Source organism: Triticum urartu, chromosome 2A, assembly GCF_056163025.1.
Source record: "Triticum urartu cultivar PI428250 chromosome 2A, HENAU_Tu73, whole genome shotgun sequence".
Taxonomy (NCBI): domain Eukaryota; kingdom Viridiplantae; phylum Streptophyta; class Magnoliopsida; order Poales; family Poaceae; genus Triticum; species Triticum urartu.
In genome coordinates this window covers 729,838,004-729,864,691 of record NC_141874.1, presented here as the reverse complement: position 1 = coordinate 729,864,691, position 26,688 = coordinate 729,838,004, and the positions used below count along the sequence as shown (strand labels likewise).

The following is a 26,688-nucleotide window of genomic DNA, read 5'->3' as shown; positions in this document are numbered from 1 at the left end:
TCTTGAATATATTCAAACATGTTTAAATTTCAACTTTTGAAATAAGTGAAATCGGCTTTCTGAAAATAGTGAAATATGATTTTAGAATTGAGTGAAACCAATTTTTTTAAATGAGTGAAATATGTTTTTCATACACATGAGACATTTTTGGGTGTAAAATACGTGAAACTTGTTATTTCAGATAAGTGAAATCATTTTTTAACATAATGAAATGAGTTTTTTGAAATGAGTGAAATCAGTTTTACGAAATTAGTCTAACTATTTCTTTGAAACGAATGAAATATGTTTTTTCGAATATGTGAAATCGGTGTTTAAATTGGTCTTTTGAGACGAGCATAATCTGTTTTTGAATGAGTGAAATTGTCTTATTAAATGAGTGAACTATGTGTTTCGGAATAAGTGAGATTAGTGTTTCAAAATGAGTGAATTTAGTTTTTTTTAAATGAGTGAAATCACCTTTTCGAAATGAGCGAAACCATTTCTCTGAAATGACTTAAATATGTGTTTCAAAATGAGTGATTTTATTTCTTTTGCAATGTCATTTCAGTTATTCAATTCCAATTTCATTTTTTCACAATGATTGAAACTAATTATTTGGACTCTCAAAGAACTGATTTCAATTCTTCAAAAAAGAAGATTTCAATCCAGTAAAAAACATACACTACCATATTTAAAAAATAGTACTGAACTTAGTATTTTCAAAAGAGTGGCATAAACATTTTTTTGCAATCTCATTTCAGTTATTCCAATTTCAATTTCTTATTTCACAATGAGTGAACTGGTTATTTCAACTATCAAAGAACTGTTTTCAATACTTCAAAAAGAAGATTTAAATCCTTTCAAAAACATATTTCACTATCATATTTTACAAAAGACTGAAACTTAGTATTTCAAAAGAGTGAAATCATTCTGTAAATGAGTGAATCCGTATTTTCAAATTAGTGCAATAATTTGTTTGGAATGAGTAAACTTTATTCATTGAAATGAGTGAATTCTATCTTTTGCAAATGAGTGTAATGTGTTTTAAACTAGCGAAACGAGTGAAATATATCTTTTGTAACAAGTGAAATCAGTTTCTAGAAACATATGAAATATGTATTTCAATTGAGTGAGTGTAAATGTATCCTATTTAATTGAGTGTAATGTGTTTTCTAAAATGAGGGAAATCTATCTTTTGTAAATGAGTGTAGTGCGTTTTCTAAAACTAGTTAAATGAGTGAAATATGTTTCTTTTCGTTGAGTGAAATATGTTTTCTTGAAATCAGTTAAATAAAATTAGTTGAAATATCTTATTTTAAAGTTCCTGGCACGAGCAATTCAAATCTATAAAAAGTTTCAAAGACGAATAATTATTTCAAAAGTTATGAACTATTCTAACTATCACAATGAAATAAAATACTAGTCTTCATTTTGAAGAGAGAGAACAGTATAGGCATGCAACCACTCACCCTTCTCTCCGCTCACATTCTCTTCCCTAACACACAACAGTGTACCATACTGAAAAGATGTCAGGTATGACAGATTGTATTTGGTGGTATTAGGACTACTGCGCAGAAGAAGCACATAGAAAAAGAAAAATGCTAACCTGATTTCAACGCAAGTACACGGTGGATCCAACACCGGTACATCCCAGCTCTGGTAAAATTACTTATTCGGAGCGAGTGTTGCAGTTGGTGGAGTTGTGCGAGTGGGAGGGTAATTTGGGAAAGCAAAGAAAGTTTGTAACGTGAGATAAATTAAACTAAGATTGCTTAAACGACAAATAAAACATATGTTACAAAAATTGTTTTCGACTATCCTCAGGAGTTGACCTATTGATTCAAAAGAAAGAATTGGTTAGCAAAAAAAATTCAATCATTGTTTAATGATCCCGTCAAGCAGCATACTAAATGCCCCGCAGGCACCCATCAAGTAAAGAGAGAGACTTGCTCTGGGAAGCTAAGTGAAAGTGGTGAAAATAAAGGGAAAACAACAGATAGAATGACAAGCTGATTCGAGCCATGCATGAAAGTGCAAGCAGGTTGACATACAAAGACTTCAACTTTTTAACTAACCATCAAGACTTAAATAGTTGATACACATATAAACCCAGCAAGAGTTAAATAGTCGGTACACATAAGTTTCAACAAACCACCAAGAGTTAAATAGTCGGTACACAAATAGTTGGATAGCATAAGCTAGAGTCGAACATCTTACGTACATAGATGATACACAAATTCTTCAAGGCTCTACCCCTGGCCAATCCACCAGGAGGTCCTGCTTCTCCTTGACAAGGAGGGACCAAGCAACAACGATCTTCACCTTACTGTTGCCAACTAAACATTCACTCTCACTTGTCTGGCAAAGCTTGGCAGGGAATTCAACCTTCCAATCTTGAGGAGCGCAACCAGACTCCAAGTAGGTTCGTATGACAACTACCAGTGTTCCTTGTGATTGCACTGAGACAACATTCCTTGACAGATGAAGGCAACCATCTGATCCTACACACACTTCTTCATCATCACCGCGACAATCAAGCAACACAATTTCATCTGCATCAACCACAACTTCATCTGCAGCAGCAGATAAGAAGCAAGCAACTCGGCATCCATGTTCAAAAGGCCAGTCCCCTTCAACAAGGCATACACCCAAGACAGTGGCCTGGACTGCTTCAGAAATCTGCTTAAATTTTAACTCCGCTACACACAAACTGTTCTCGAACACGAGGGAGGTACTTGTACCCTCATACCGCTTGCTAAGAGTGATCAATTCTTTGTCTTGGGACTCCTCTCTCTCTTGTATTTTCAGTTCAATTTCAAACTCAACAGGGCCCATAGCTAAAATTGCACGAGACGGACCAGTCAAACATAAAGAAGAACCCTGCAAGCATCATATCATTAACACTTAATTGCGATGGTTTGGCAAAAACTGCTTACTTAATTGCAATATAGACTACAAAAGCACAAAGAAGAAACAATGGAAAACGAAGAGAAAACTGAATACAATACTTACATTTTCATTGAGTTCTTGAGAGTTAAGACTTGACCGAGAGAAGACAATGTTGCGGTTGCGATCCACGGTGTCTCGAGCAGCGACCACTCCGTACAGTTTGAGTGGCCAGTTCAATCCTCCTTTTAGTTCAAGAATTTGGATGGAGTAGATCTGCAAGGTGCTCCCAGTGACACCACAAGAGGATGGGATGGTATTGGGTGTGTAATGCGTAAAGTGCATAGGGCTCAATGTCGCTGGAGCAAAAAGTAAAGCCAAGTGCATAGTGTCAGAAATCTAATATGAGCAACCAAATTAAGCAAAATATATTCCATTTACTTATACAAGGAGAAAGGAAGCTAGTGATCTGCTACAATTTGATTCGAATTTTACAACCAATAACATGTATATATGAGCCCTGCAAATAATTCTAGTGGGTTTGCTTTTGACACACTTTGTACTAGTTTTCTATAAGCTTAATGGTGGAGTCCCACAAGTACATTCCGTATGACTACTCTAAGTTCAGTTTGCAATGAGAAGTATTGCACTAATATTTCAAGCAAAAATATGAATAGTCCAACTGTAAATCATGAACATCGGAACTGTAAGAAGTCTTTAAATATAACAGTGACTGATAAAAGTGCTTACAATTAGAAGCAAAGAAATTTTAACTTCACAAATGATCATGAAACAAATACAAGAAGAAAAAAGCAGCAGAAACTACACTACCCTATAAAGCAGAAGTACAAGTAGAAAAAACAGTACCACCCTGAACCATGAATTATAGAAATGATCAGTGTAAAAAAAAACTAAACGGCAAGTCATGCTTGTGAACATATATACACCGAAAATAAACTCTACCCTGAACCATGAAGCAAAAAGATACAAGCCCTGACAAATGTTACTTCTGATGTTTTGAGAATAATACCAGAGAAAACACATTTACTCAACACTGTAAATCATGTACAACTAGACAGTAAAAATAGCTTAAGAAGCACAGTAATCCATATACAAACACTAATAGAAAACAAGTCTAAATGCTATAACTGATGTTTCTCTAAACTAATAGAGAAGTTCAGAGATAAAAATATCGCTTTGCACTTAGAATTCGACCAAAATTACAACTGCTTACACAATGTAATTTGTGATTATTTGAACTGTAAGAAAGTTCAGACAACACTGTAAGATCTTGAAGTGAACACATGAACTTAAAGTGGATTTATTAAATCAAAAAATACAATGGTAGCAGACTGAAACTCCTTATCATTGAATTGTAAGGAAGTTCTAGAAACTGAAAACTCATATGCACTTGACTCAAGACAGAGAAGCAGGCTGAAACTCCTTATGATTTGAACTGTGAGGAAGTTCTAGAAACTGAAACTCATATGCACTTGACTCAAGACAGAAAAGCAAGTTCTAGAAAGTACAAATTTAAGTGATATGCTAGAACTTCCAGACAAGCAGAGAGTCAAGAACTCAAGATGCACGTTTTGCTTATGTCTTGGAAGCCGCCGCATCTTACACCCTTGCTGCCCCATCTGGTCTCCCAACCGAACCGATAATCCGCGAATAATTCCCCGGTCGCCTTCATCCCCGTCTTGAGATACTCCATTGTGGCCTCCTCCTTCTTGTTCTGCTCCTCCTGGTCCTTCTGCCTCTTCTTCTTCTCCTCCTTTTCCTTCGCCTTCGCCTTCGCCCACCTCAACTCATACTCCTTCACCTCCTCGCTTCCCATCTCCTTCAACTTCTCGTACCTATCCCTCTGCTTCTGCCTCTCCTCCCATTGCTTACTATACGCCATGCTCTTCTGACGCAGCTCCTCCGCCATTTTCCTCTGCTTCTCCACCTCCTGCTCGTGCTCCTCCACCTCCTCCCTGGTAACCACTAACGCCGACTCGTTCTCGTAATTCAAGGGTTCTCTCATGAACTTGCCGCAGAGATCCAAGAATGTGTTCCTCTGCTCCTCCTCTGCTTCCGCCTGCTCATTATCGTCGGTGTCTTGGTACAGCTCCTTGCAGGCGTGCATTAATGCGGACGTCGAGTTAACCAGCTCGTCGGCCATGTACGACGAGGAGAGGGTGGCACCATTATCGGGTCTGACCACAGCGTCCGCCATGGAGAGCATCCGGTGGCCCAGGTCCCCCGTGTCCTGCACGATAGAATCGAAGTACCTCCCGAGCTGTTCCGCTGCCGAGGCCGATTCCGTCTCCATCTCCTGGACCTGGACCTGGACGGGCGCCGTGTAATCCTTCCCGGCGAGCTTCCGGACAAGGGTCTCTTCTCCTGGCCCTCGCCGCTTCCAGACGGAGACCCCGGGGGTGAGGGAGGCGAGCAGGTCCCTGCGCTCCCTCTGCAGGGACATGATCTCCTTCACCACGTTGAAGAACTCAGACTGCTGCTCCTCGGCGGAGTCATCCGCCATCTCCTTCAAAGATGAGGTATGTCCAAATCCTCTCGCTCTCTGGTTTGTTTGGGGGATTCAGGCTTGCCGTCTGCGAGTATAATCGCCGCCGCCGCTGCCTGGTCCTACGGGGGATAGAGTCATAGAGATCGAATAATGTGTTCTCCTGCTTTGTTTCTTTTTTTTTAGCATCATGTTTTTTTTTTAGGGATTCTGAGCATCATGTGTTCTCCTGCTCAGACTCCGCCTCACGCTCAGCACGCCACGAGCCCAGTAGGGCTGGCCCAACTAAACGCCGGGCCTATCCGAATTCTACTCCCTTTTGCGCTTTTGGCCCTAAAAAAAACAAACTCTACTCATCTAAAAAGAAAAAGAAAACCTTCAACTCAAAAAAAAATCTAAAAAGAAAAAGAAAACCTTCAACTCAAAAAAAATCTAAAAAGAAAACCTTCTACTTCTTCCTAGCAACATTGCTAAGTATGCTACTCCCCTTCCCCACGCCCCTCCGAGTATCGGCGGAAACTTAGGACTAGTCCGGGCAGCAGAGTCGTCATTGTCGAGTAGGAGTGTGGTGGAAATTCTCTGAAGGGTGCAACGGTTGCGGGTCATCATCATTTTCGTCGATCCGACTCTGTTGACATTAGTTTCTTTTTTCTTTCTCTTTTATTTCTTTTGTGCGTGCTTGTGCTGTTTGCCCCAGCATTAGACTCACAGATGTATCGGGCGAAAGCTATATCTACATAGCAGGGCGAAAGCCTATTTCGAGGATTGATCGATCACGATAACAAATCGATCTCATCCGGAACCAACGCCTTCCGCCGCCACAAAAGAGGACCAATCCCGCCGTGTCTTCGTGCCTGGTCATCGATCGAGATTAGCTGATGGCATCCCGATCCACTTCTGGTGGCTTTCGGAGGGTTTGATCTGATGCCTAAACAGTTGCTGCTGCAGCACCGGCATTGCACGCCAAGAAGACTCGCAACAGGCCGTCCACGGCCTCATCACCGACTTCTACGAGGAGGCGTTCGACTGACTACCTTGCGCGACCATGCCGGGCCTAGCCCGCTCCCTCGCCACCGACGGCCTCGCCTCCTCGACCCCGTCTCCAACATCGTCCTCAACGTCGTCTCCCTCTTCTGGGGAAGATGCGGCACGCAGATTGGGAGGAAGAGCCTCCCCCACCAAGAAGAGCTCGCATGCGCGCGAGGGAGCTCTTCGCCGCCGCCGTCCGCCGGGAGGGCTTAGCCCACCGGCATCCTTCGGTGGTGGCGAGGGGAAGGAGGCACGGGAAAGGGGTGACGACGGCGGCGGACTGGGGTTCCGCTCGAGCCGCTGCGGGAGCGACGCCGGCATGGATTAGGTCATGGGGATTAGACCCTACGATAGTTGCACGCATCTTAAGATTTACGAAGTCATCGTATAGGCGCCTCGTAGTCGACAGGAACGTCTCCTCCCACTGAACGTGCATCGCCGAAAAAATGTGAGCACTAGGACTTGAACCTCATGGGCTAGGGTATACCACTATCCTCCTAAGCGTCCAACCATAGGTTGATTCGGTAATTAACTTTTTTAGGAGTAATCAGTGATTAACTGATCGCTATCGAGGGATGGGGCGATTGGGGGGGGGGGGGGGGGGGCGGGGCTCGTCCCCCCTTAAATCCGTTGCTGACTATAGTTGGCTAAAAAAGTCATATATTTAAATATTTGTATCATATAACATGGTTATCTCCGGTTGTAAAAAAGTGTGTATTTTCAGAATGGGTGGGCCCCGAGCGACAGTCACTTAGCAAAAACCGGATGCAGTAGATTGAAGTTTCGAGGAAAAGCGAAAGAACTGTTGTGTGCGTTTCCGCGGAGGTACGTTTAATTGTTCTATATCCTTTGCTAGCCAGTCCATTTCGCGTACGGTCCAAGCTAAGCTCAGCTTCCAGCCGTGTTTTTCATCTATGTATCGGCCACGCATAGCCGCGAAAGCATTTAGCAACAACGTAGACATATACGATTATTCGCAAAAAAAAAAACGTAGATATAGTACGATGGTAGCAGCGCACGTCTTCCTGACGTACCGAAATACCTCACGTTTGACCCATATTGTGTCCCCATGACGCAAAAAATACTTACTACACCTACGGCTACGGGCTCCCCCCAACGTCGCCGGTTTGGAACAAAACATTCCAGTTACTAGATAGATTAAAGAAGTGCAAAAAGGGAAGGGAAACAGGCCACGCAACGGCGACGGAGGCGGCCGGCTGATTTGAGGAACGAGAGCTGAAATTTCGACGGTGTTGCCGTGGCGGCGAGTCGTACGCGGACATGCTTGAGCCGTACGCGGAGCGGGGGGCTATCTCACAGCTGAAAGACCTTGACCGGACGGATCGCACTCTCACAGCGACGGTGGATTCGGAGAAGCGCGATGCCGTTGGCCGGGATCGTGTCCTCCTCCGCCGCGGCTTTTCTCCTCCTATTCGTCCTCTTGGCCGAGGGGCAGCCGGCGGAAGGCCTCATGGCCAAGAACAGGAGCGAGGCCTTCTTGGCGCCTACAGAGCCAGAGGTGCGCTACTGCTACCATAGGAGCATCACAGAGGAGCTGGGCCTGGGCGCAGTGCCGACGTCAAAGACAAGAGCAATCCCGGCGGACACACACGTGCCTACACCTCCAGCGCTAGCCCCGCCTGCCGCTGAAACGGGCTTGAGCTGGCGAGCCAAGGCATGGTGCTGCTGGGTCCTCGCCGTGGCAACGGTGGTCGTGGTGTTCGTGGTGAGGTGAGTTCTCTTTACTTTCTCGCGCCTGGTTAATTAAATTCTTTCTACCACCGCGCGCGGCGTGTGGGTGTATCTGTATTGCCTAGAAACAATCGAGCTCAAAACTTGCCCACTCTACTCACTCAGGCCTGAAACGTTCCTAGTATCACCGCGAATCGACGGCATGTTCATCACCGACGACGGCGAGGGAAATCCGCCGGTTGACGGCAACGAACATACCACCATGGGCATGGATGCGGTGCCCGACATCCTCAAAGCCAGCGTCGACTCGAGCGAAACTAGGCGAGAACGTGGCTCGAGCCCGATGCCCCGACCCCAGCCGCGCGACCCCATGTTGATCGCCGATAGCAATGGGGATTCGCCCGTGGACGGCCGCGGTGAGCTCTTCTACTGCCCCATGTGCATGGAGACGGCGCCTATCATCCTCAAATCCCGCTTCGGCTCGTGCGACGACCACGTCTTCTGCTCGAGCTGCGTCGCCAAGTACGTCGCTGTGAAGCAGCTCCAGGACGTCGCTCTTCCCGTCGAATGCCCCGACTGCGAGGACGACCCCTCGTTGAACAGCGATGGCGAGGGCAATGAAGATTCACCGGCGGACGGCAACGGTAAGCGGCGCTTCTACTGCGCCAAGTGCATGCATGTGGTGCCATGCGCATGTGTACGGCCCGGCTTTTCCTCGTGCGCCCATGACTTGTGCTCGAGTTGTGTTTCTCGTCAACTGCAAGGACGCCGCCGCCAAGCCGGAAAGCTTCCGCGACATCAGCCCGCCGACCTCCTCCCCAAGCCCAAGGGCAATGGAGATTTGCCGGTCGACGTTGACGGGGAGCTCTTCGACTGCGCCATCTGCATGGAGCTGGTGCCCGGCACCCTCAAGTTCCGCGTCAACTCGTGCGCCCACGCCTTCTGCTCGAGCTGCGTCGCCCAGTACATCGCCGCCAAGCTTGACGACAAGGTCGCTCGCATCGAATGCCCGCACCCAGGCTGTGAGGAAGGTGCCGTCGAGCCGGAGAGCTGCCACGGCATCATCCCCACGGACCTCCTCGACAAGTGGGGCTTGCTGCTGTGCGAGCTCGCGGTAGGCGCCAAGAGGATGTACTGCCCGTACCGGGAATGCTCGGCGCTCCTGCTCGCCGACAGCGAGGCCGGGGCGGCGGCGATCGCCGAGGCGGAGTGCCCACACTGCCACCGGCTTTTCTGCGCCCGGTGCGCCGTGCCGTGGCACGACGGCTTCGGGTGCGAGGAGTTCCAGAAGCTCGGGCCGGACGAGCGCGGCCGGGAGGACCTCTTGCTCCGGCGTCTCGTCGGCAAGGAGGGCTGGCAGCGGTGCCCCGAGTGTCAGATGTTCGTGGAGAAATCGGAAGGGTGCAATTACATCAGATGCAGGTACGACAAATCCATCATCTATCGTTCTCCTTGTAAATTTCGATCTCATCATGCATGCATGCATGATTTGAGCTCATCCCCGGCTTGGTTTATAGTAGTAATTTGATTTTCTCCGGCCGATTGTAGGTGTGGATACAGCTTCTGCTACCGATGCGCATCCGAGTTGTCCGCGCAAAACCATTACTGCAACAAGTGCAAGCGCTAATATCAACGGTCTGGTTGGCTATGGAGGGACGCTTCTTACCACCAACTACCACATGAGTTCATCTCGGCCATGTTAATTTCCTCGAGCCTTTATCCAAAAAATGTTTCCTCAAGCGAAAAATGGAAATCTACTCAGGAAAAGAACCTTGATTAATCTAGTCAGGAAAATGTTTCCCGCTTAGGTTGATTCTCCACTTGTCGGTGTGCGTTGGTGAAAATAATATTCTTGCCACTTTAAATTTGTAATTAGGGTAGAGTCAACCATGTCTTTGAGCTAGCAATCGCCGTGCTTGTTTTATAATGTCCGGCTTGCACGAACTATGCACACTACTACAAATTAAATTACTACTGATCACTCATCACTGACGGTGTCAGTGATGATTTATACATTCGTCTACTGATATGCCTCAAATATATCTATATTTTTTTAAGTATTCATGCTATATTCATAATTTATACATGGGTTTTGCATATTTTCATTGATTTTTATTGGACTAACATATTAATCTAGTGTGTAGAGTCAGTTGTTATTTCTTGGAATTTTCAGGATATAAAATTTTCGAATCCAAAAAAAAGAAAATAAAAATAGGACGCTAATTTTCAAGCTAGAAGAGCCACTGGGTGAGAGGTTCAACTGGAGCGGGAGGGGGCACAACCTCCACGCGCCACCGTTGGCGTGACCGCGTGAGCTCGGGGCGTGGGCATCACCTCCACCGCATTTCGACGCCCTGGCTCCATATCTACTGAAAAACACCGGCATAATTGAACCCTAATTTGTTCGCCGCTGCCACTTGCTGATCTTGGTTTTGGCCATGTTTCGGCACCATGCTGTAGGGAAATTTTGATCTTCATGGACCTCTCCATCATCCCTTGTTGCTGCTATGATGATCCGGGAGTAGTTAAAGGGTTTTAGTTGGAAGAATAATTAGTATTTTTCCTCCTCAAATGTTCACATTTTGTCCCCCCCCCCCACCTCCCCCCAGGAATTTTGGTGTACATCCGCCATTGTGTTCTATCTTTCTCCTCTGGTCATGTAAGCGTCCGATCTTGATTGCGGTCAGATTTGTTAATGGAATTGAACTGTGTGATGTATCCCCTCATATTATCTTTGTCGTCAATTGAATCTTGCTCATGCTATAAGTTTCTTTATGTTGGATTGAAACTTTGGGCAACCAATGAGATTATGATGTGGGTCTAGTACAATTTCCGGAGGTGCCTGTAGTGGCATTGGGGTGACTCCATGGATAACAGTTAAAGCTAAAGATGTATATTGCCAAAACAAATCAAGAATCTTAGAGCAATCGACGACCCATATAGACAGGGGATGTCCGTTTAGGTGTGAAGTTGCATTTTCGGTTGATGTGGTCATGTCACTTTCCCATGTTCTTAGCGTCGCCTTGAGCAGAGGTCCAACCACCAGCCATTACTTTCTTGTGCTTCCAGCCAAATCTCGGCGCCATCTGCCCACCCAAGCACAACGACCCAATGGCTAGCGATTTGAAGGAGGTCATCACGAACAGTAGCGGAGCTTCATGGAGTGCAACCTGGGCCGCCACCCCCCATCCCATGAAGAAATCTATCACTACCCCTAGGCATTTGGGCCATAAGTACAGGAAAATAAGGCCAGACCTCATAACTTAGCCCCCCCTCAGCCCATTGCCCCTCCAGAATTTTGGCCCAAGCTCCGCCACTGATCACGAAGGCCACCAGCAGCATGCCCTGTCCCCATGGCCACGCTGGCCAAGAAGGCTAAGGTCACCACGAAGACCAATACACCTCACCCATCTGGCTCCTATCTCTATTGGGTGGGCTTGGGCAATAGCCCAAGGTCCTTGCCCTTCTCGGCTTTTGCAGCGATGCCCACCGACTATGAGAGGGCAGGGAAGGCTTCAACGCTAGCGCTTCTGCGGCAGGTGTGAGGCCAACTCCAACACAACTAAGGCCTCACTAAGACAAGCAAAACCAAAATAAGGCAGCCAAACATAACAGCCTGCCAACCAAATTAAAATAAAAATCTTATCCAATAAGTGAAAAACGGTGTGTCCAAGCGCGCGTTTCCCTCTAGTAATATCTAAGAGCATTTCCAGCCGTGCCCCCAACAAGCCTCCCAGGCGACTTTTTCCGCGCCGGCACCGAAAAAACGCCCCAGTCGCGCCCCCAGGACGCCGAAATCCGCCGACTCAGCCCGTTTTTGGGCCCGGTGATCGCAGGCCGAACCCGACGCACTGGGGGGCACTCGGGGGTTCCTACGCAAGGGAAAAGCACGTCTGGCCCACACTGTCAGGCAAAAAGTCAAGTCTATCTTCCAGATTCGTCTCCCACCCCCCGCGCGCTCGGCCGCCAACCGGCTGATCCCGGCGCTGCCCACCACCCACCACCGCTAGATAGCCCATTCCCCGCCGGAAAAAGAGCAGAGGTTTCGCCGAGGCAGCCTCTCCACCATCGGCTGGGCGATTTTTCTGGCATTCCGGCCGCGGAGGGGCAGTGTAGCGGCGAGTGCGCGCCCACCGCGCCCGCAAGGTGTTCGGCAATTTGCCTGCCTCGGCAATGGACTCGAACGACGAGGAAGCGCTCGCCGCGCTGCTGGAGGGGGAAGCCGAGGCCGGCATCCAGGAAGAGGAACATCTCATGGTCCTCGCCGCCCTCGCCGGCCTGTTGGCGAGCAATGAAAAGCCGCGGCGAGGTGGCTCGGCGCCAGGGCGGATGAAAGCAAAGAACTGGCATCATCTCGAAGGCTACTGCATGCTCTACTCCGACTACTCCGCCGACGCTCCACTGCACGGCGACAAAACATTTCGGCGCCGTTACCGGATGAGCCAAAAGCTTTTCCTCGGGATTGTAAATTCCATTCGGGAGTTCGACAGCTACTTCAAGTGCAAGAAGGATTGCACCGGCAAACTTGGATTCACCTCAATCCAGAAGTGCACGACAACGACGAGGATGCTTGCATACAGAGCTCCCGGTGATTCACTCGACGACTATGGGCGCATGACCGAGTCCACCACCATTGAGTGTTTCTACAAATTCTGTCGGGCAGTAGTGGTAGTGTTTGGACCGCAATACTTGCGGAACACCCAATGCGGAAGACACTGCTCGGATCCTAGCTAGCACAGAATGCAGCAAGAGGATTTCCTAGGATGCTTGGAAGCATCGACTACATGCATTGGAAATGGAAGAAGTACCCATTTGCTTGGCAGGGGATGTACAAAGGCGCCGAAGGCGGTTGCAGTGTGATACTTTAGGCGGTGGCCACACAAGACCTCTGAATTAGGCACTCCTTCTTTGGTATGCCAGGAACTCACAATGACATCAACGTGCTGCAGTGCTCCCCTGTCTTTGCCAAGCTTGTTGAAGGTCATTCTCCTCCGGTGAACTTCGAGGTTAATGGGCGGCACTACAACCAGGGGTACTACCTAGCTGATGGCATCTATCCGAGATGGTCTACATTTGTGAAGACTATCTCAAACGTTGTGCCAGGAGGCAAGAAGTCTCACTTTGCCAAGGTGCAGGAGGCTTGCAGGAAGGATGTCGAGCGGGCATTTGGTGTGCTCCAATCTCGATTTGCTGTTGTCCGGTATCCTGCTCAGACCTGGTCGAAAGATCAAATGTGGGAGATCATGACTTGTTGTGTCATCTTGCACAACATGATCATTGAGAGCGAGCAGGAAAAGCCAGTGTTTGACACTGAACCATACTACAGGCAGTCCTCCAACCGAAGTTGATCACCAGCTACCGGCAACCTGAACTGCCTACCTAAGTATGCGTCAGGAGATCCACCCACAGGTGCATCATCAACTGCAGCAGGATCTGGTGGAGCATCTATGGAGGATCAAGGGCGACGTCGGGCTCGACGTGTGATGAAATATGAGTTTTTATTTGTTGAACTATATAATTTGTATTGAACTATTTGTTGTTGCACTATTTTGTTGAACTATTTGATTTTCTGTGATGAACTATGTGATAAAAAATTGTTTATATTGAAAATTCAACACCGAACCACGCCGAATATGGGCCGTTTCTCGCCGATATCGGACCATTTTCCTACTTATCTGGGCCGAAAAGCGGCCACGAATGGCACGATAACTGTGCCTGGAGACGACGGCTGGATGCCCAACCGCTCCAGCGCCGATTCTGCCGCCGGCTCATCTCCAGACGGCGATTTTTATGACTCCTGGGGAGCAGCGGCTGGAGATGCTCTATACGTCTAGCTAGCTAGCCAGTGGATGCTGCGCTTCCTTGAAGTACGAGTCCACCCACTCAGCATCTCACTTTGGCACGTGAAGCATGACACCGTATGATAATGGCAGTGAAAAATCACTTCTCTTATTTAACAAGTGATGAAGCGGTAATACTCTATTGACCCAGGGGCACGATTTACTATCAGTGTTTTATTTATGTAGTATTGGCTAAATGACTATGCAATCAGCCATGCATGCACTCACTGCAGCCGGCCATGCAGGCACACCAGCCCTGAGTGAGGAAGAGTGGACTGCGGCAGTTCATGTCTGAGTGTACTCTACCTACGTCCTATTACAACACATGTTTCTTCACTATTCACGGTGCAATATATATGGTTGTCATATGTAGTGGCGTCTATACGGTCCTATCGTTGTTAGCCTTAATGTTGATTCGTGTATCAATATGTCTAGAAAAAGGTTGTACAGTTGGGCGGGAGGGAGTGAAATGATCAACACATTTTGTGGGGTAACAAAAGAAGAGATCATGTCATCCCTAGCTAGCAGGGACACCATACTCTGATCGTCCCTAGTGAAAACGATAAGATGTTATTTAGGGTTTAATGTGTGATTATCAGAGTTAGTGCATTTGATTTATTTATTTTAACTTTCTTGATGGCCATGCCCGCTAATTTGTCTGAATTGTTAGATGTTAATAGATGTATGTCTGTCAGGGAGAGGTTTGAGCTAAGGGAAACCCTCGAAAAACCCTGGGTCCTCTTCCTCGAAAATATTGGCCGGAAGGGTTGCCACACAATGGCAATTCAAAGGGGAGCAGGCGCTCAGTCCTATCCTGACAAAAGCAGTCTCTACCTGGAAAAAACCCTATCCATGACGCGCTGGTGAGCTCGCTGATGACATCTGCCCTAGTGCGCCGTGTCTTCGTGGTCTTCTCGCACCGAAGTGGTAGGCTTTGGAACTTGCTTTGGGGGGGAGGTAGCCGCCGCTGCTCCTTTATCACCAAAAAGGAAACCTCCCCTGACCGCGCCTACTGGCATGGCCCCGCCTACTGGCATGGCCCCTACTGTTGTCATCTTGCGCAGGTGTGTCACCCATGTGGTGGGCACGTAGCTACGTGATCCATGCCGCGCAGCTTCCCCCCACAGAGGGCCTCACGGGAGGCCGCCTTATGAGACAGGCCTCGCGAGTCTACCTGCCGCGGGAGACGGTTTTCGGTAGTGCTTGCTTCGCGGAGAGGGTCCTCACGAGGCATGGCCCTCGCGAGTCATCTTACGTCGCGGCTCCCATGGTTGGGTCGCCTCTTGAGTCCTTCACCTGGTGTCGCTTCATGGGCCGCAGGCAAACGGCTCGTGATACTCTGGTTCCCACTGGGCCGACAATGTCCTATTAAGAAACTTGAGATTGAAATTATTTGTTATTGTCATGGTTGTTTAATTGGTATGAGTGATATTGCATGCTAAAATAATTAGAGATGTTCATCACTCCCTCCGTCTGGATATAAACAATGGTCGCGGAGACGCGGGCCGGCGAGCAGCTAGAGGACGCTGTGCTGGAAGACCTGCTGTCCCTCCTTTGCCTACCGCGGTCGTCTGAATATAAAACGCGTCGGATCCCTCCTTTGCCTACCGCGGTCGTGTGAATATAAAACGCATTGGATCCCTCCTTTGGCTACCGCGGTGCTGGAGGTGGAGCACAACAGTTGGTTCGAAGCATGGTGGTCTGGAGGTCAAGCTTTTAGGTTTTCTCAAAGAACAAAATACTTTGAAGCTATTGATTCTTTGATAAGTAGGATGGGCAGTATGTGATGCAGAGCACTGAATTAGAAACTCGTGCATTTAAGCGTTTTAGTATTTTGTTCCTTTCTCAAAAAACAATACTCGCTCAATCATGTTGCTCATACACCTGAACAATAGTTGCAACCGAGCCCTGTTGGAAGAGATAGTAAAGTGACGGACTGAGATATAAGAGCACTCTGACTGATAAAATTGTAATCTCTACACAGAAACTTTTTGTTTTCCAAGCCCGAATTATATATGGTCAGAGCGGCTATTCTGTGCCCAGCCTCATTAAAGAGGTACTGAACTCAAACCTTTCAGTGGATCACTTCCAGTGAGGAAATTCCTGCATGCAACATAAGCGTTCCTCCCCCTGCAACCTTACACTGTGCCATAGCAGCTAGACCACAAACATCACATTTTCAGTAAAAAGAAGGAAAAAAAGGTTTGACATATCTATCCAAACTTGTCTGGCGACTGGAGTATCACAATACCAAGTGGCTACACGGCAAAATTTATTATCTCTGTTTACAAGGACCATGCATTTGCGACATGGTATAGAGAAACATGTGAGTATCGTAAAATCTGCAGCGCTGGCATGTAAATCTTGCCAAATAGAAGAAAAAAAAAAGATCCATCAATGATCGAGATCACGAAAATGTGATCGAAGAAGCGTACGAGTGAAGCAGGGTGAGCGTCTGCTCTGCAATCGCGCGTTTCCTTGCCTGCTTCGCCCACTCGGCAGCTGCTTCCTCCGCTGCGGTCCCCTGCAACCCTCCTGTCAGGGCGTCAGCTGCTGCGGTCAAATCTCCTCCTACAATCAAGTCTTCCACTCTGCTTATGAGAGACTCAAGACCATCTCCAGATGGGTCCTCTTCGACCTGAAACCAGTTGCAACAGATTTAGAAGCATAATTTGTAATTTCAACAGTATCTCATCAGTGCAGGTATTTTTTATTAAGGACGGCCGAATTTACTAATAAGATGATCACTGATTGTAACCATGCCAGAAGGATCCATTGCTATAAGGAGTCCAAAGGATAACCATGCTCTATCAAGCCTGGTGGAGAGAACCCAGGGGGTCAACTAGGACAACTATTACTCCCTCCGTTCCTAAATATAAGTCTTTTTAGAGATTTCAATACGAACTACATACAGATGTATATAGACATATTTTAGAGTGTACATTCACTCATTTTGCTCCGTATGTAGTCCATATTGAAATCTCTAGAAAGACATATTTAGAAACGGAGGGAGTACAAGTGAAAAATGTGGAGGCAATACAATGTCTGGACTTGAAATTAGATAATGCTTTGAATAAATAGTAGCATTAGATAGCTCTTGATCAGAAGATTCAGATACAAAATTTTCAGGTTCCACAATATAGAATTCTCATTGACCAGTAGAAAGTTGCCTGTATCAACACACCTTGATGTTAGAAGCAACATGAGCGACAGCATGCGTAAGTATACCACCACCACCTGATGGTATAAGACCGAAATGTCTGACTGTTGCCTTCAAGGAATTAAACTGCAAAAAGAAATGATGGTAAGGGTAGCCAGACTAGTTTTTGCTCAATAAGTGTCATGACAACTGACAGTACATCATTGCATGATTAATAGAGATATGACTTTTACCAAGTATTCAGGTTCTCAAATGGGAATGAATATTGTTTTGGGCATCAAAAGTACTTGCAGATCATTATAGTTATTCTACATATAACTAGAAAAATAATGGTCAAAGGTATGGATGTGAAAGGTGTGTGTTGCAGGGTGTACCCCTATCTGAAACGACTTGTATGTGTTTACAAACAAAACAAGTAATTAACATCTGCAAGTAAATAGCGATCTCTAATATTCAAAATGATACAACAATCAGGAATGCATTACTATTACTTGAGTTTTCACACTGAGTTCATATTAAACAACAGTACATTACACAAATAAAAAGCTGTAAGCAGATGTGAACATTTATTGCAGCACAAAACCTACCTTCTGTTTTAACTCCATCCGGGTATCTGATCCATACTTGAGAACATCTTCTGGAAGCGATGAAAGAGCCAATTCTAACAGTGAATCTTTATCAATACCTTCAAGAGATTTACGCAATTGATCGACCTCTGTCCGGATTGGCGAGCCGCTGGATAGAGCTTCTTCCAAAGCAAGAGTGCCCTGCAGAGAATTAAGAATTATGTCATTAGAAATCTGAAAGCAGAGGATTAGACAATAATAACTAAGCTTCCAGCCTTCCGAAGTGAGTACATGATGGGATCAAAGTGAAATACTTACTAGAGCAAGCTTATGAACAGAATGACTCTGCCGAGCTTCTTCAGATCGCGCATAGAATGCCATACACAAAGCATCTATCTGAAAATAAACCCAAAAAGGCAGTAAACAAGTGCAAGCAAGCTGAAACTGTACACACTGCACAAATTGTCTAGCAATGGAAGATGTATACATGGAAGATAGAACAAACAGAGATCGCCTATTATTTTAAAAGAAGGAAAACAGTCCCTTCTTAGATAATGTTCTGCCTTTGATTGCAATAAAATCCATCCAATTTCACTAGTCAACCAATTCGCTTGCTCCTTAGTTCATTGCAAGTGAGCATGTTCTAGTACCATGGTCTCTAAGAATTTTCTGGAGTGCACTTACTCAATTGATATGTCCACATGATCTTAAGATAATCTGTACTTTTAATGAAAGCTGTAGGGGAGACTCCAGCAGTATATAGATATTACCATTTTTGTGCGACCACTAAAGCTTTCAAGGAAACCGCTCAATTCAGCAAACCGCATTTGAGAGACACGTGCTACTATCACGCGCATCTCCTGAAGTATTGGTATAGGGTACTGGGGTTGCAGTATGCCAACCTCATAAGGCTGTTTACAACATTGCCTATCATCGTAAAAGAAAAGATGGTACAGGTTCATACATTGAGATCTGCTTCAGCAATCTGTTCGATCTGGGATGCTTTCTCCTTTGCAAGAGCTGCGGCCAGTTCGGCTTTTGCCAACTCTTGTACCTTCTCAACTTGTTGACTTGCTTCCTCATCCTATTATGTCAGTCATAGTACAGTCACATAAAGAATTGATGTAAGGAGGGTAGAAAAAATATGGCACACCGAAGCACATCTGACAGACCTTCCGCTGCAGCTCATCCATCAGCTTTTGTTCAGTTTTTTCTTGAAGTTCTTTAACTGCAGCAGCAGCCTTCATTTTCTCTTTCTTCAGCTCCTGAAGCAACATCATGAAATTCAAAATGCCACAAAATTAAAGCAATCATCTGAAACTAAAACACAGACAAAAGATACTATATACAAGTATAGTGCATACTAAAATACACTGACAAGAGTGAAGAAAAGCATGCACATTGTGCAGATATAATTCTGATGTTTTGATTTTATTTAATCCATATTTCACTAACATTTGAGAAATATTGTTAAACTACTACTCCTTCAACGTCTACACGTACGTCGACGCGATATTTGTTGGGTGGAACACTCGAAATATACATAGAAATACCTGGATTGATCACGTTAGTGCCATCTCAACGTAACAATGAAAAAGATTATCCATATATTGTCGTTTTCATGAAATTTCCAATAATATTACCAATTTTACATCTAGCAAACTGGCTCATCACTGAAGAAACATACAAGCGTACACATGACTTGAGCATGCATAAGGAAACCAGAAAAAGCATGCCTGACTCACCTTATCCAGAATTGCTGCCTCTTCAGCGTACATGAGCTCCCGGGCCCTCGTATCCTTCAGCTCCTTTTCGTATCTTTCCTGAAAAAACACAAGCATACCCAAGAAAAAATTATTACTGTCAACTCTGTGCTACTCCGTCCATTCAGATGTAAGGTGTTACTTTGTTTGCCACGAGTGGATTGGGAATGGTATGAAACCAAGAGAAGTAGAGGGAAGTAAACATGATATCCATGGTATTGATGTCTTGGTAATAAGAGAGGGATAAATTAATACTCCCTCAGTTCACTTTTGTAAGACCTTTTAGACATTTAAGACAGCACCTAAAACAATTCAATTTCAGCTGTCTTAAACGACTTACAAAAGTGAACAGAGGGAGTAGCAGTGTTTAGTTATAAATGTCGAAGAAAGGGGGGAAACAAACTAGGGCAAAAAGAAGAAAGTGTCATTAAATTTGCAAGCCTTGTAGTGTTGGAGAATAATATGCTCTTATTTTTTAATAGGGGAGTATATATGCTCAAAAGGTTCAATGACTATTGTCATTATCAATAAAAACATGAACTAATTTAGCAGCACTGCAGCTGCTATGGAACTGCTGGATGTCCATGAGAACTGAAACAGCTCAACAGGAGGAAAACAATACTGTACAAAAAAATACATAGGCATGCTAAGCTACTGCTAATCCTTGATGTGTACAAAGCAACGACCATGGCTAAGTAGAAACATCACGTGCAAATGGATAACAAACCTTCAACTTCCTTTTCTCTTCAGAATACGTGTAAGCATCTGTATCTGCCTGCTTTTTTTCAGCGGCATGAATAGCATCTATAATATCCAGCATAATTTTCCCATCATCGGAAGCTTTTACACCACCAACAATGCCATCACTTTTAGTCTCCTTAGCACTCTGTTTAACAACATAAATAGATAAAGTAAACATTGAAATATGAATATTAAGTGTCATCAACTTATTTCTAGCAGCCTCTCCATCAATAGGAAGTATTTCTTCCAATGTTGGTATTGTCCAATTTTTAAAGGTGGGAATACATACCACATCTTTAGGAATATCATGCTCCTCCTGTAGTAAATATGTCTCAGCAAGAGATTTATGTTCACCTACATCAGCACCTAATGGATCCTACAGATAAGGATTTATCAATTAGACGATTCTACCAGCGTCCTTATTCAATATATACTTAGAAACAGCATGGAACAACTGGTGGTGTGTTACTAAAATGTAACTTACAATCTAGTGGTTCTAAACTTCACAGTGATATAACTCAAAGTCAATATACTATCAACTCAAAATTGCTCAAGAGCGCCAGCTCTAAATGTCAAATTCCAATCGAATAAAAAATTCAGAAATCACAAACATAGATAGATGATAGTACTGTTAAACAACAAGCTGTGACAGCTGCATGACTAATCATGTTTTTTAAAACTAGATTACTGGAGGATTTCATTCAGATCTCCATTTCTAGATATTTCTTCTGCATAAATCATATGGCATAACCTCTACAGTGTATAATCTATAAAAACTAAAAGCAACACAGTAATCCTTGTTAAGCCTATAGAATCCATCGAATTACCAATTTGGAATGAGAAAATATAAGTACTTTGATATACCAATCAACATGCAAATGATGATAAATCGGTGGTTATATAACAAGTTCAGGACGAACTCAAACCTTTTGTACTTCAGCCGTTGTTGGGCTTGATTCTACTGGAGAAACTGTGCTACTTATCTTGTCAGCTTGTCCAAGAGGAACTTCACCTGCTGCCTTATTTACAACATTTGGCTTTATATCAACAGAGAGAGTATCTTGAGACGGCAGTTTAGTATCAGCACCATGCTCATCTTGAACTGGCAGTGTTCCCTGGGTTACGGTTTCTGTTTCTTTTTCTTCTGCAGGAGTAGGCTGCTCACCGGCAGTTGGAATCCCTTCAGCTGGAAGGCCCTTGGGTGTATCCTGAACAATGTCATTCTTTGGATCCAACATGGTTTGTTTCTGATCAACCTTTTGTTCAAAAGGGGACTTCAGATTTTCATACATCTTTGTGAGATTTTGTTCCCTGATGGTCGAAGGCAATTTTTCATCCATAAACTGAAGGTCTATGTAGCCAGCTTGATAAGCGGCCATACCAGCAGCACCAACAAGCAGAGTTCCAAGCAGAAGCTTTGGAACCTTGCTTCCAGACTTAGAAGGTTCTTCTTTAGGTCCAGGGACAGATTTCTGTGCTGAACCTTGTTGGGATGCTTTTGTTGAGTTTCTTCTGAGTTGACCGAATGTTGGACTTTGGACCTGATAAATAGGTTATTCTGTCACTTTCTTGCACTTCAGGCCTATCAGCAATAGAAAGAGAAAAAAATGCAAAAATACTCCCAACTATTGTGCAAACTTCCAAAGCTAAGGAACGGAATGAGGAAAGGCGGTTGCAAAAGCATTACAAACCTAATAACATAAATTGTGTGCATTCATTGCACATAGAAAATCACAGCATTTATGTAAATATATGTGATGAGCACATAGAATAAAAACATAGACATGGCTTTTGACAGGTCCGATCAACTCGCAGTAGAAGTTTGCGTTTGCACTGACAATATTACTAACGAATAATTAACAACGTAACATTACAAAGTATCACAAGAAGGTGTGGTCCTATTTCCTTCTAGAAGCATTCATCAAGGGTTTGCGAGTAATCAGTGTTCCGTACGAAAAATAATACAAACCGCATATGTAGCAAAATAAGTAGAAAATACATGATTCATGTCAGGCCAATCTAATTGGATTCTTTCATTACCAACTAAGCTAATGTCAACTCATATTAAGTTCCAAACATTGCCACATGTACCACAGCATCATGCTCCAAACACAGACAGCCCTTAGTTAATCTCATCTCAAATCAGAGGAACACAAACGGGCTACATTAACTAAAACAAATGACATGACGAGCAGCATTCCCAAAAACTAATCAGACATGAACACCCATAACACAACCCCTCCACTGACAGCTTAATCAACGAATCTACCAATCCCAGGTAAGCTCTCACAAGCAACCGAATTCTCAGCCCAGCACACGCCTACCAGAGCAAGCAATTCGACCAGCTGCAACCACCAGAGACCGTCCTAATGGGGATCGAGCCATGAGACATAACGGGGACGCTTAATTACCTCGCTGGAGATCGGCCTGGGGATCCTCCTGAGGGACCGCAGTGGGTACAGATCCCGCACGCACCTGCGAAAGCAGAGAGAGAGCCCGGCATTAGGCGTGGAAACCCTAATTCGGCGGGGCGGGGCGGAAACCTAGGTCGGTGCCCGTACCGGCGCAACATGGCGGGCGATGCCGGGGGAGGCCTCCGCCTCTCGGTCTACTCGGCGCTGGGGAGGGCGGAGGAGGCGAAGAGCGACGCGGCTCCGATCGTCCTGCAGGGTCACCGCCTTGCGCCGCGGGGGCGAGCCGGCGACGGCGGGGGAGAGGGGGAGCGGCGGGGGGAGAACGGGGAAGACGGCCGTGCGACGCGGCCTGGTTATGTGCGGCTTCGGGAGAATACGAGACTGTTTTTCTGGTAAAAGGAATTGTTTTTCTAGTGAATGGTAAAAGGAATTTCTAGTGGTAGATTGTAAAAGTCACCGCACCGGTAAACCTGTGGGAAGCCGGGGTAAAAGGCCCAGGGCCGAAAGCCCGGCATCTGGGCCCGACTCGTGCTTAACTTTTTGCTCCCAAAGCCTGGCCTAGAAGCTCGGAAAAAACTCGAAACTGGGACGTCGGTATTTTTAAATGTGCCTCAAAAAATGTATTTAAATAATCCAAAAATGATTAAGTTAAATAATAAAATAATCCCTCTGTATCATAATGTAAGACATTTTTTGACACTACACATTGTGGAACGGAGTAGTACTATTCATGTGTTTTTGAGGAATAAATACTATTCATGTTTGTTCATGTTTTTTAGGGGCAAACACTATACATGTGTTTTGGGTCGGGGTTGGCATTCTAGGACTGCTTTGTTAAGCCTACCTGGCCCAATCCGGAGTATGATCAGGTCTCTATTGCATAGTTTAAATAATTGTTTTCAAGTGTTTTCTAGTAAATGGAGTTATGCATAAATCTCACGAGTTTAGCTACTGCACTCACTTTTATCTTAGTATGAGATATTATCATTCTAGAGGTTCCTCTTTTTTTGTGGAAATCATTTTAGAGGTTCACATGAGCGAAAAAAAAGATAATTGTACATGAGGTATATGAACTTGTCCCGCTTATTCACTTTAGTCCATAAAATTTGTAAAATGCAATGTATTAGTCCATGAACTTGGCTCATGGGTTAATTTTTATCTAAACTAAGCTGGTTAGAAAGAGCTACATGGGCTGGACCATCGCTCCGATAATAAATCCCCCGATCTAAAGGATGATCAGGGATGTTCACATAACACATATACACATCTAATACATTCGTTCCACCACTTTGCTGTTCACATAACACTACACATGAAATACAACAAAGGGTAAACATATCACTTTGCGATGCCACGGCAATGCCCTTCGGAACATTTGACCCTTTTGCACTTCCCTTCCCTTCAGGGTCAAGTTATCAATGTCACACCACCTCCTGGATCCGCATTTTTGCTGGCAAGAAAAGGTGTTCTACTCAGCTTCGTCATCAAACCCATAAAATACTGCATTTGTGTTCTACATCGGCTCCCTACATTATCCTAGTCATACTGAACTTGACGTATTAAACGAGGCAAGTTATTAGGCCTCACTTGCGGGGTTGATGTTTTTGTGCAGTGTGGCATAACTATAATCACCTATTAAAATGTAAAGGACAACTTATATTAAGTTTAGTGTTACTGTTACAAAATCTTAATTTGTAGTATTTTCAAAGCATCTTTAAAGTTGCAAGTGTAGTTAGCCAAGTTTGATTGTTTGCGCTTGAAGAGTTGGCAAAAGCCTTACTGTAAAAGATAATATAAGTTAGGGCGCCGGAGAGCGGAGGCTGTCCATAGGACAACTAAACAACTCCTTCACTCTGAGGCCCTTGAGGCACAGAAACCTCCTTCCTGTCCCTCATAAGCTTTCGTTCAAGAAGAACAACCTCACATAGGACAACTCAAACCCATGCAAAAACATTTTTATACAATGCAACAGATAGTATATCAATTCGTAAAAAAGTAAGATTAAAAGAAGCAATGAAAGGAAAAAAATGTTCAGACATATAAATGTTTATTGGTCTATAGGCTAGTTACACACTGTCCAAGAATGGCTAATGATAGATGGTGGGTTGTATATGTCTTTTTATTTTGTTTACAAATATAACAAATGGTGGGTTGTTTGTTCAGATGAGATGAGAGGTAATAAGATAAGGAGGAACATTATTTCACTAGATTTTTTTGTTACTTTAGAATAACTTATAAACTTACATCTCTATGATACGATGATTTTTTTTCCGAAAAAGAGGATGATCCCCAGCCTATGCATCAGGGCGATGCATACAACCATTTTATTAATTATGCACTAAGGCCTTACAAAGTAATACATCTTGGCAACATTTATCGCTACTCCTATCAACTTGATCATAGAAGGAGGGGGGGAGCGTATTGTCCAGGCCGCATGCCCATACCTCACACCAAAGCCCAACACCTAAAATAGGAGGCTTCAGCCAAGCCACAATCACCGGGTCTGGGGCACACAACGATCCAACGCATTCTTAGCAGGCACCGCATGTGCACGCTGTAGAGGCCGCCACCACCTTGATATGGTGGAGAACCTCTTGATATCATAGAGGCTTGTTGAAAACCTTCACTCCAACCGATTTGTTGCCTGGCTTGATGGTTTCTCAATTGGTAACCTTTGTATGTGATCTAAACATTTTCGTTGACATCGAATAAGACTTGGGATGAAAAATGTATACAGGGGCACTTGGATTTGGATATTTGCTTCAAGGATACACGTGGTGGTCGCTGTGCAAGTGCAAGGCAAGCAACCATTCACCGTTGCCAGTTGCAACTACTTGAGCCCTCCGGCTGTGAACAGTGTCATCCCCACAACGGCCGGGATCACGGGTGATCCTTGAGGAAGCCGAGGAGGAGCTCGTTGACCTGCGCCGGGAACTGCTCCTGCACGAAATGGCTGCCCTCCGGGACGAAGGCGACCTTGAGGTCAGGCGCGAAGCCGGCCATCATGCCGCCCCTCACGGCGGCCTCGAACCCCGGCAGCTTCATGACGTAGTCCTTCTCCCCCATCACCATCAGCACCGGCACCTCGAACCTGGCCTCCAGCTGGGTGGCCATCTTGTCCAGCGACCCGTACGGCATTTTGATCGGGTACCCGAAGCCGGAGTTCTCGTAGAGCGCGGCGTACACGTCGAGGTCCTCCTCGGTGAACCACTCCGGCAGGGGCGCGGAGCCGTCGGCTAGGTCCATGGTCTCCTGGCCTTGCTCGGCGACCGGGACCTCGCGGCCGGAGAAGAGCACGTAGATGGTGCGCACCACGCGCCGGATGTCGTACCGCCCGAAGTCCGCCTCCGCCCGCCCCGGCTGGCGCCACCGCAGCGGGTAGAAGCCCTCCGGCATGGTGCCGGCGAAGTCGAAGGGCACGGGGCTGAAGGGGATGCCCAGGCACGCCACGCCCCAGGTGCGTCCCGGGTGCCGCAGCGCGAAGTCGTACGCCGGCATGGCGCCGAAGTCCTTGCCCACCAGGAACACCTGCACTCACGCACGCACGCACGAGGAAAGGAAACGAGACGTCGGTCACTCATGGACGCTTGGGAGTTGGGACTTGGGGCCATGGTTTTCTTCGGTGGTGCTGCTTACCTTGGGGATGGAGAGGGCGTCGAGGATGGCGAGCACGTCGGCGACGAGGTCCTCCCAGGAGGGCTCCTCGTGCTCCGGCGGCTGGTCCGACAGGCCGTACCCGCGGCAGTCCGGCGCGATGGCGCGGTACCCTGCGGCGGCCACGGCCTGCATCTGGTGGCGCCACGAGTACCATATCTCCGGGAAGCCGTGCAGGAACACCACCGTCCCAAGCTCATCTACAAGATGAACACAAAGCATGCACAGATCCATTAGCTGCTCACTTACTCTGCTGGCCGTCGCCATGGCTATGACAACGGAGAGAAAAGCCACCGACCTTTTCCTACTTGAGCAATGTGCAGGTTGAGGCCGCGGACAGAGAGCTGGGTGTGCTCTTGCGCCATTGCTGCTCCTTCAGACCTCCAAGGCGGTCTGATCGATGCTTCTCTTTTATATGCACGTAGAAAGAAAGAATATTCTTTTTCCTGGTAATAATA

General features: G+C 45.8%; 4 protein-coding genes across 4 annotated transcripts; 1 reads left to right on the top strand and 3 right to left on the bottom strand.

Annotated features, from left to right (window-relative positions):
- Positions 1–2,220: 2,220 nt before the first annotated feature.
- On the bottom strand, positions 2,221–5,399 carry LOC147987287 (uncharacterized). Its single transcript, XM_087542336.1, has 3 exons — positions 4,462–5,399; positions 2,992–3,224; positions 2,221–2,859 (listed from the first exon to the last, which is right to left on the bottom strand). Exons 1-3 carry the CDS (start codon positions 5,387–5,389, stop codon positions 2,221–2,223), a joined length of 1,800 nt encoding a protein of 599 aa, XP_087398462.1. The 5' UTR covers positions 5,390–5,399.
- LOC125540151 (uncharacterized) lies at positions 5,268–10,063 on the top strand. Its single transcript, XM_048703740.2, has 4 exons — positions 5,268–5,405; positions 7,125–8,131; positions 8,258–9,514; positions 9,641–10,063. Exons 2-4 carry the CDS (start codon positions 7,782–7,784, stop codon positions 9,717–9,719), a joined length of 1,686 nt encoding a protein of 561 aa, XP_048559697.2. The 5' UTR covers positions 5,268–5,405; positions 7,125–7,781; the 3' UTR covers positions 9,720–10,063.
- Positions 10,064–16,121: 6,058 nt separating this feature from the next.
- On the bottom strand, positions 16,122–22,963 carry LOC125540150 (MICOS complex subunit). The gene is made up of 12 exons (XM_048703739.2): positions 22,724–22,963; positions 22,574–22,637; positions 21,089–21,703; positions 20,452–20,538; positions 20,149–20,307; positions 19,404–19,481; positions 18,831–18,923; positions 18,623–18,742; positions 17,977–18,054; positions 17,680–17,859; positions 17,117–17,218; positions 16,122–16,570 (listed from the first exon to the last, which is right to left on the bottom strand). The coding sequence occupies exons 1-12, from the start codon at positions 22,732–22,734 to the stop codon at positions 16,340–16,342; spliced, it is 1,818 nt and encodes a 605-aa protein (XP_048559696.1). The 5' UTR covers positions 22,735–22,963; the 3' UTR covers positions 16,122–16,339.
- Positions 22,964–25,297: 2,334 nt separating this feature from the next.
- On the bottom strand, positions 25,298–26,688 carry LOC125534378 (epoxide hydrolase 2). The gene is made up of 3 exons (XM_048697629.2): positions 26,529–26,688; positions 26,213–26,430; positions 25,298–26,104 (listed from the first exon to the last, which is right to left on the bottom strand). The coding sequence occupies exons 1-3, from the start codon at positions 26,593–26,595 to the stop codon at positions 25,457–25,459; spliced, it is 933 nt and encodes a 310-aa protein (XP_048553586.2). The 5' UTR covers positions 26,596–26,688; the 3' UTR covers positions 25,298–25,456.

What these genes read in the sequence shown, in the direction of transcription:
- LOC147987287 (XM_087542336.1), bottom strand. Translation starts at nt 5,389, where the DNA reads ATGGCGGATGACTCCGCCGAGGAGCAGCAGTCTGAGTTCTTCAACGTG. An exon ending in CGGCGGCTTCCAAGACATAA is followed by an intron (nt 3,225 to 4,461) that starts GCAAAACGTGCA and finishes TTTTTGCTCCAG; the next exon opens with CGACATTGAGCCCTATGCAC. An exon ending in CTCAAGAACTCAATGAAAAT is followed by an intron (nt 2,860 to 2,991) that starts GTAAGTATTGTA and finishes TGATGCTTGCAG; the next exon opens with GGTTCTTCTTTATGTTTGAC.
- LOC125540151 (XM_048703740.2), top strand. Translation starts at nt 7,782, where the DNA reads ATGCCGTTGGCCGGGATCGTGTCCTCCTCCGCCGCGGCTTTTCTCCTC. An exon ending in GTCGTGGTGTTCGTGGTGAG is followed by an intron (nt 8,132 to 8,257) that starts GTGAGTTCTCTT and finishes CTACTCACTCAG; the next exon opens with GCCTGAAACGTTCCTAGTAT. An exon ending in TGCAATTACATCAGATGCAG is followed by an intron (nt 9,515 to 9,640) that starts GTACGACAAATC and finishes GGCCGATTGTAG; the next exon opens with GTGTGGATACAGCTTCTGCT.
- LOC125540150 (XM_048703739.2), bottom strand. An exon ending in ATGATATTCCTAAAGATGTG is followed by an intron (nt 20,308 to 20,451) that starts GTATGTATTCCC and finishes GTTGTTAAACAG; the next exon opens with AGTGCTAAGGAGACTAAAAG. An exon ending in TGGATGAGCTGCAGCGGAAG is followed by an intron (nt 18,743 to 18,830) that starts GTCTGTCAGATG and finishes CTGACATAATAG; the next exon opens with GATGAGGAAGCAAGTCAACA.
- LOC125534378 (XM_048697629.2), bottom strand. Translation starts at nt 26,595, where the DNA reads ATGGCGCAAGAGCACACCCAGCTCTCTGTCCGCGGCCTCAACCTGCAC. An exon ending in CATTGCTCAAGTAGGAAAAG is followed by an intron (nt 26,431 to 26,528) that starts GTCGGTGGCTTT and finishes TTCATCTTGTAG; the next exon opens with ATGAGCTTGGGACGGTGGTG. An exon ending in ACGCCCTCTCCATCCCCAAG is followed by an intron (nt 26,105 to 26,212) that starts GTAAGCAGCACC and finishes GCGTGAGTGCAG; the next exon opens with GTGTTCCTGGTGGGCAAGGA.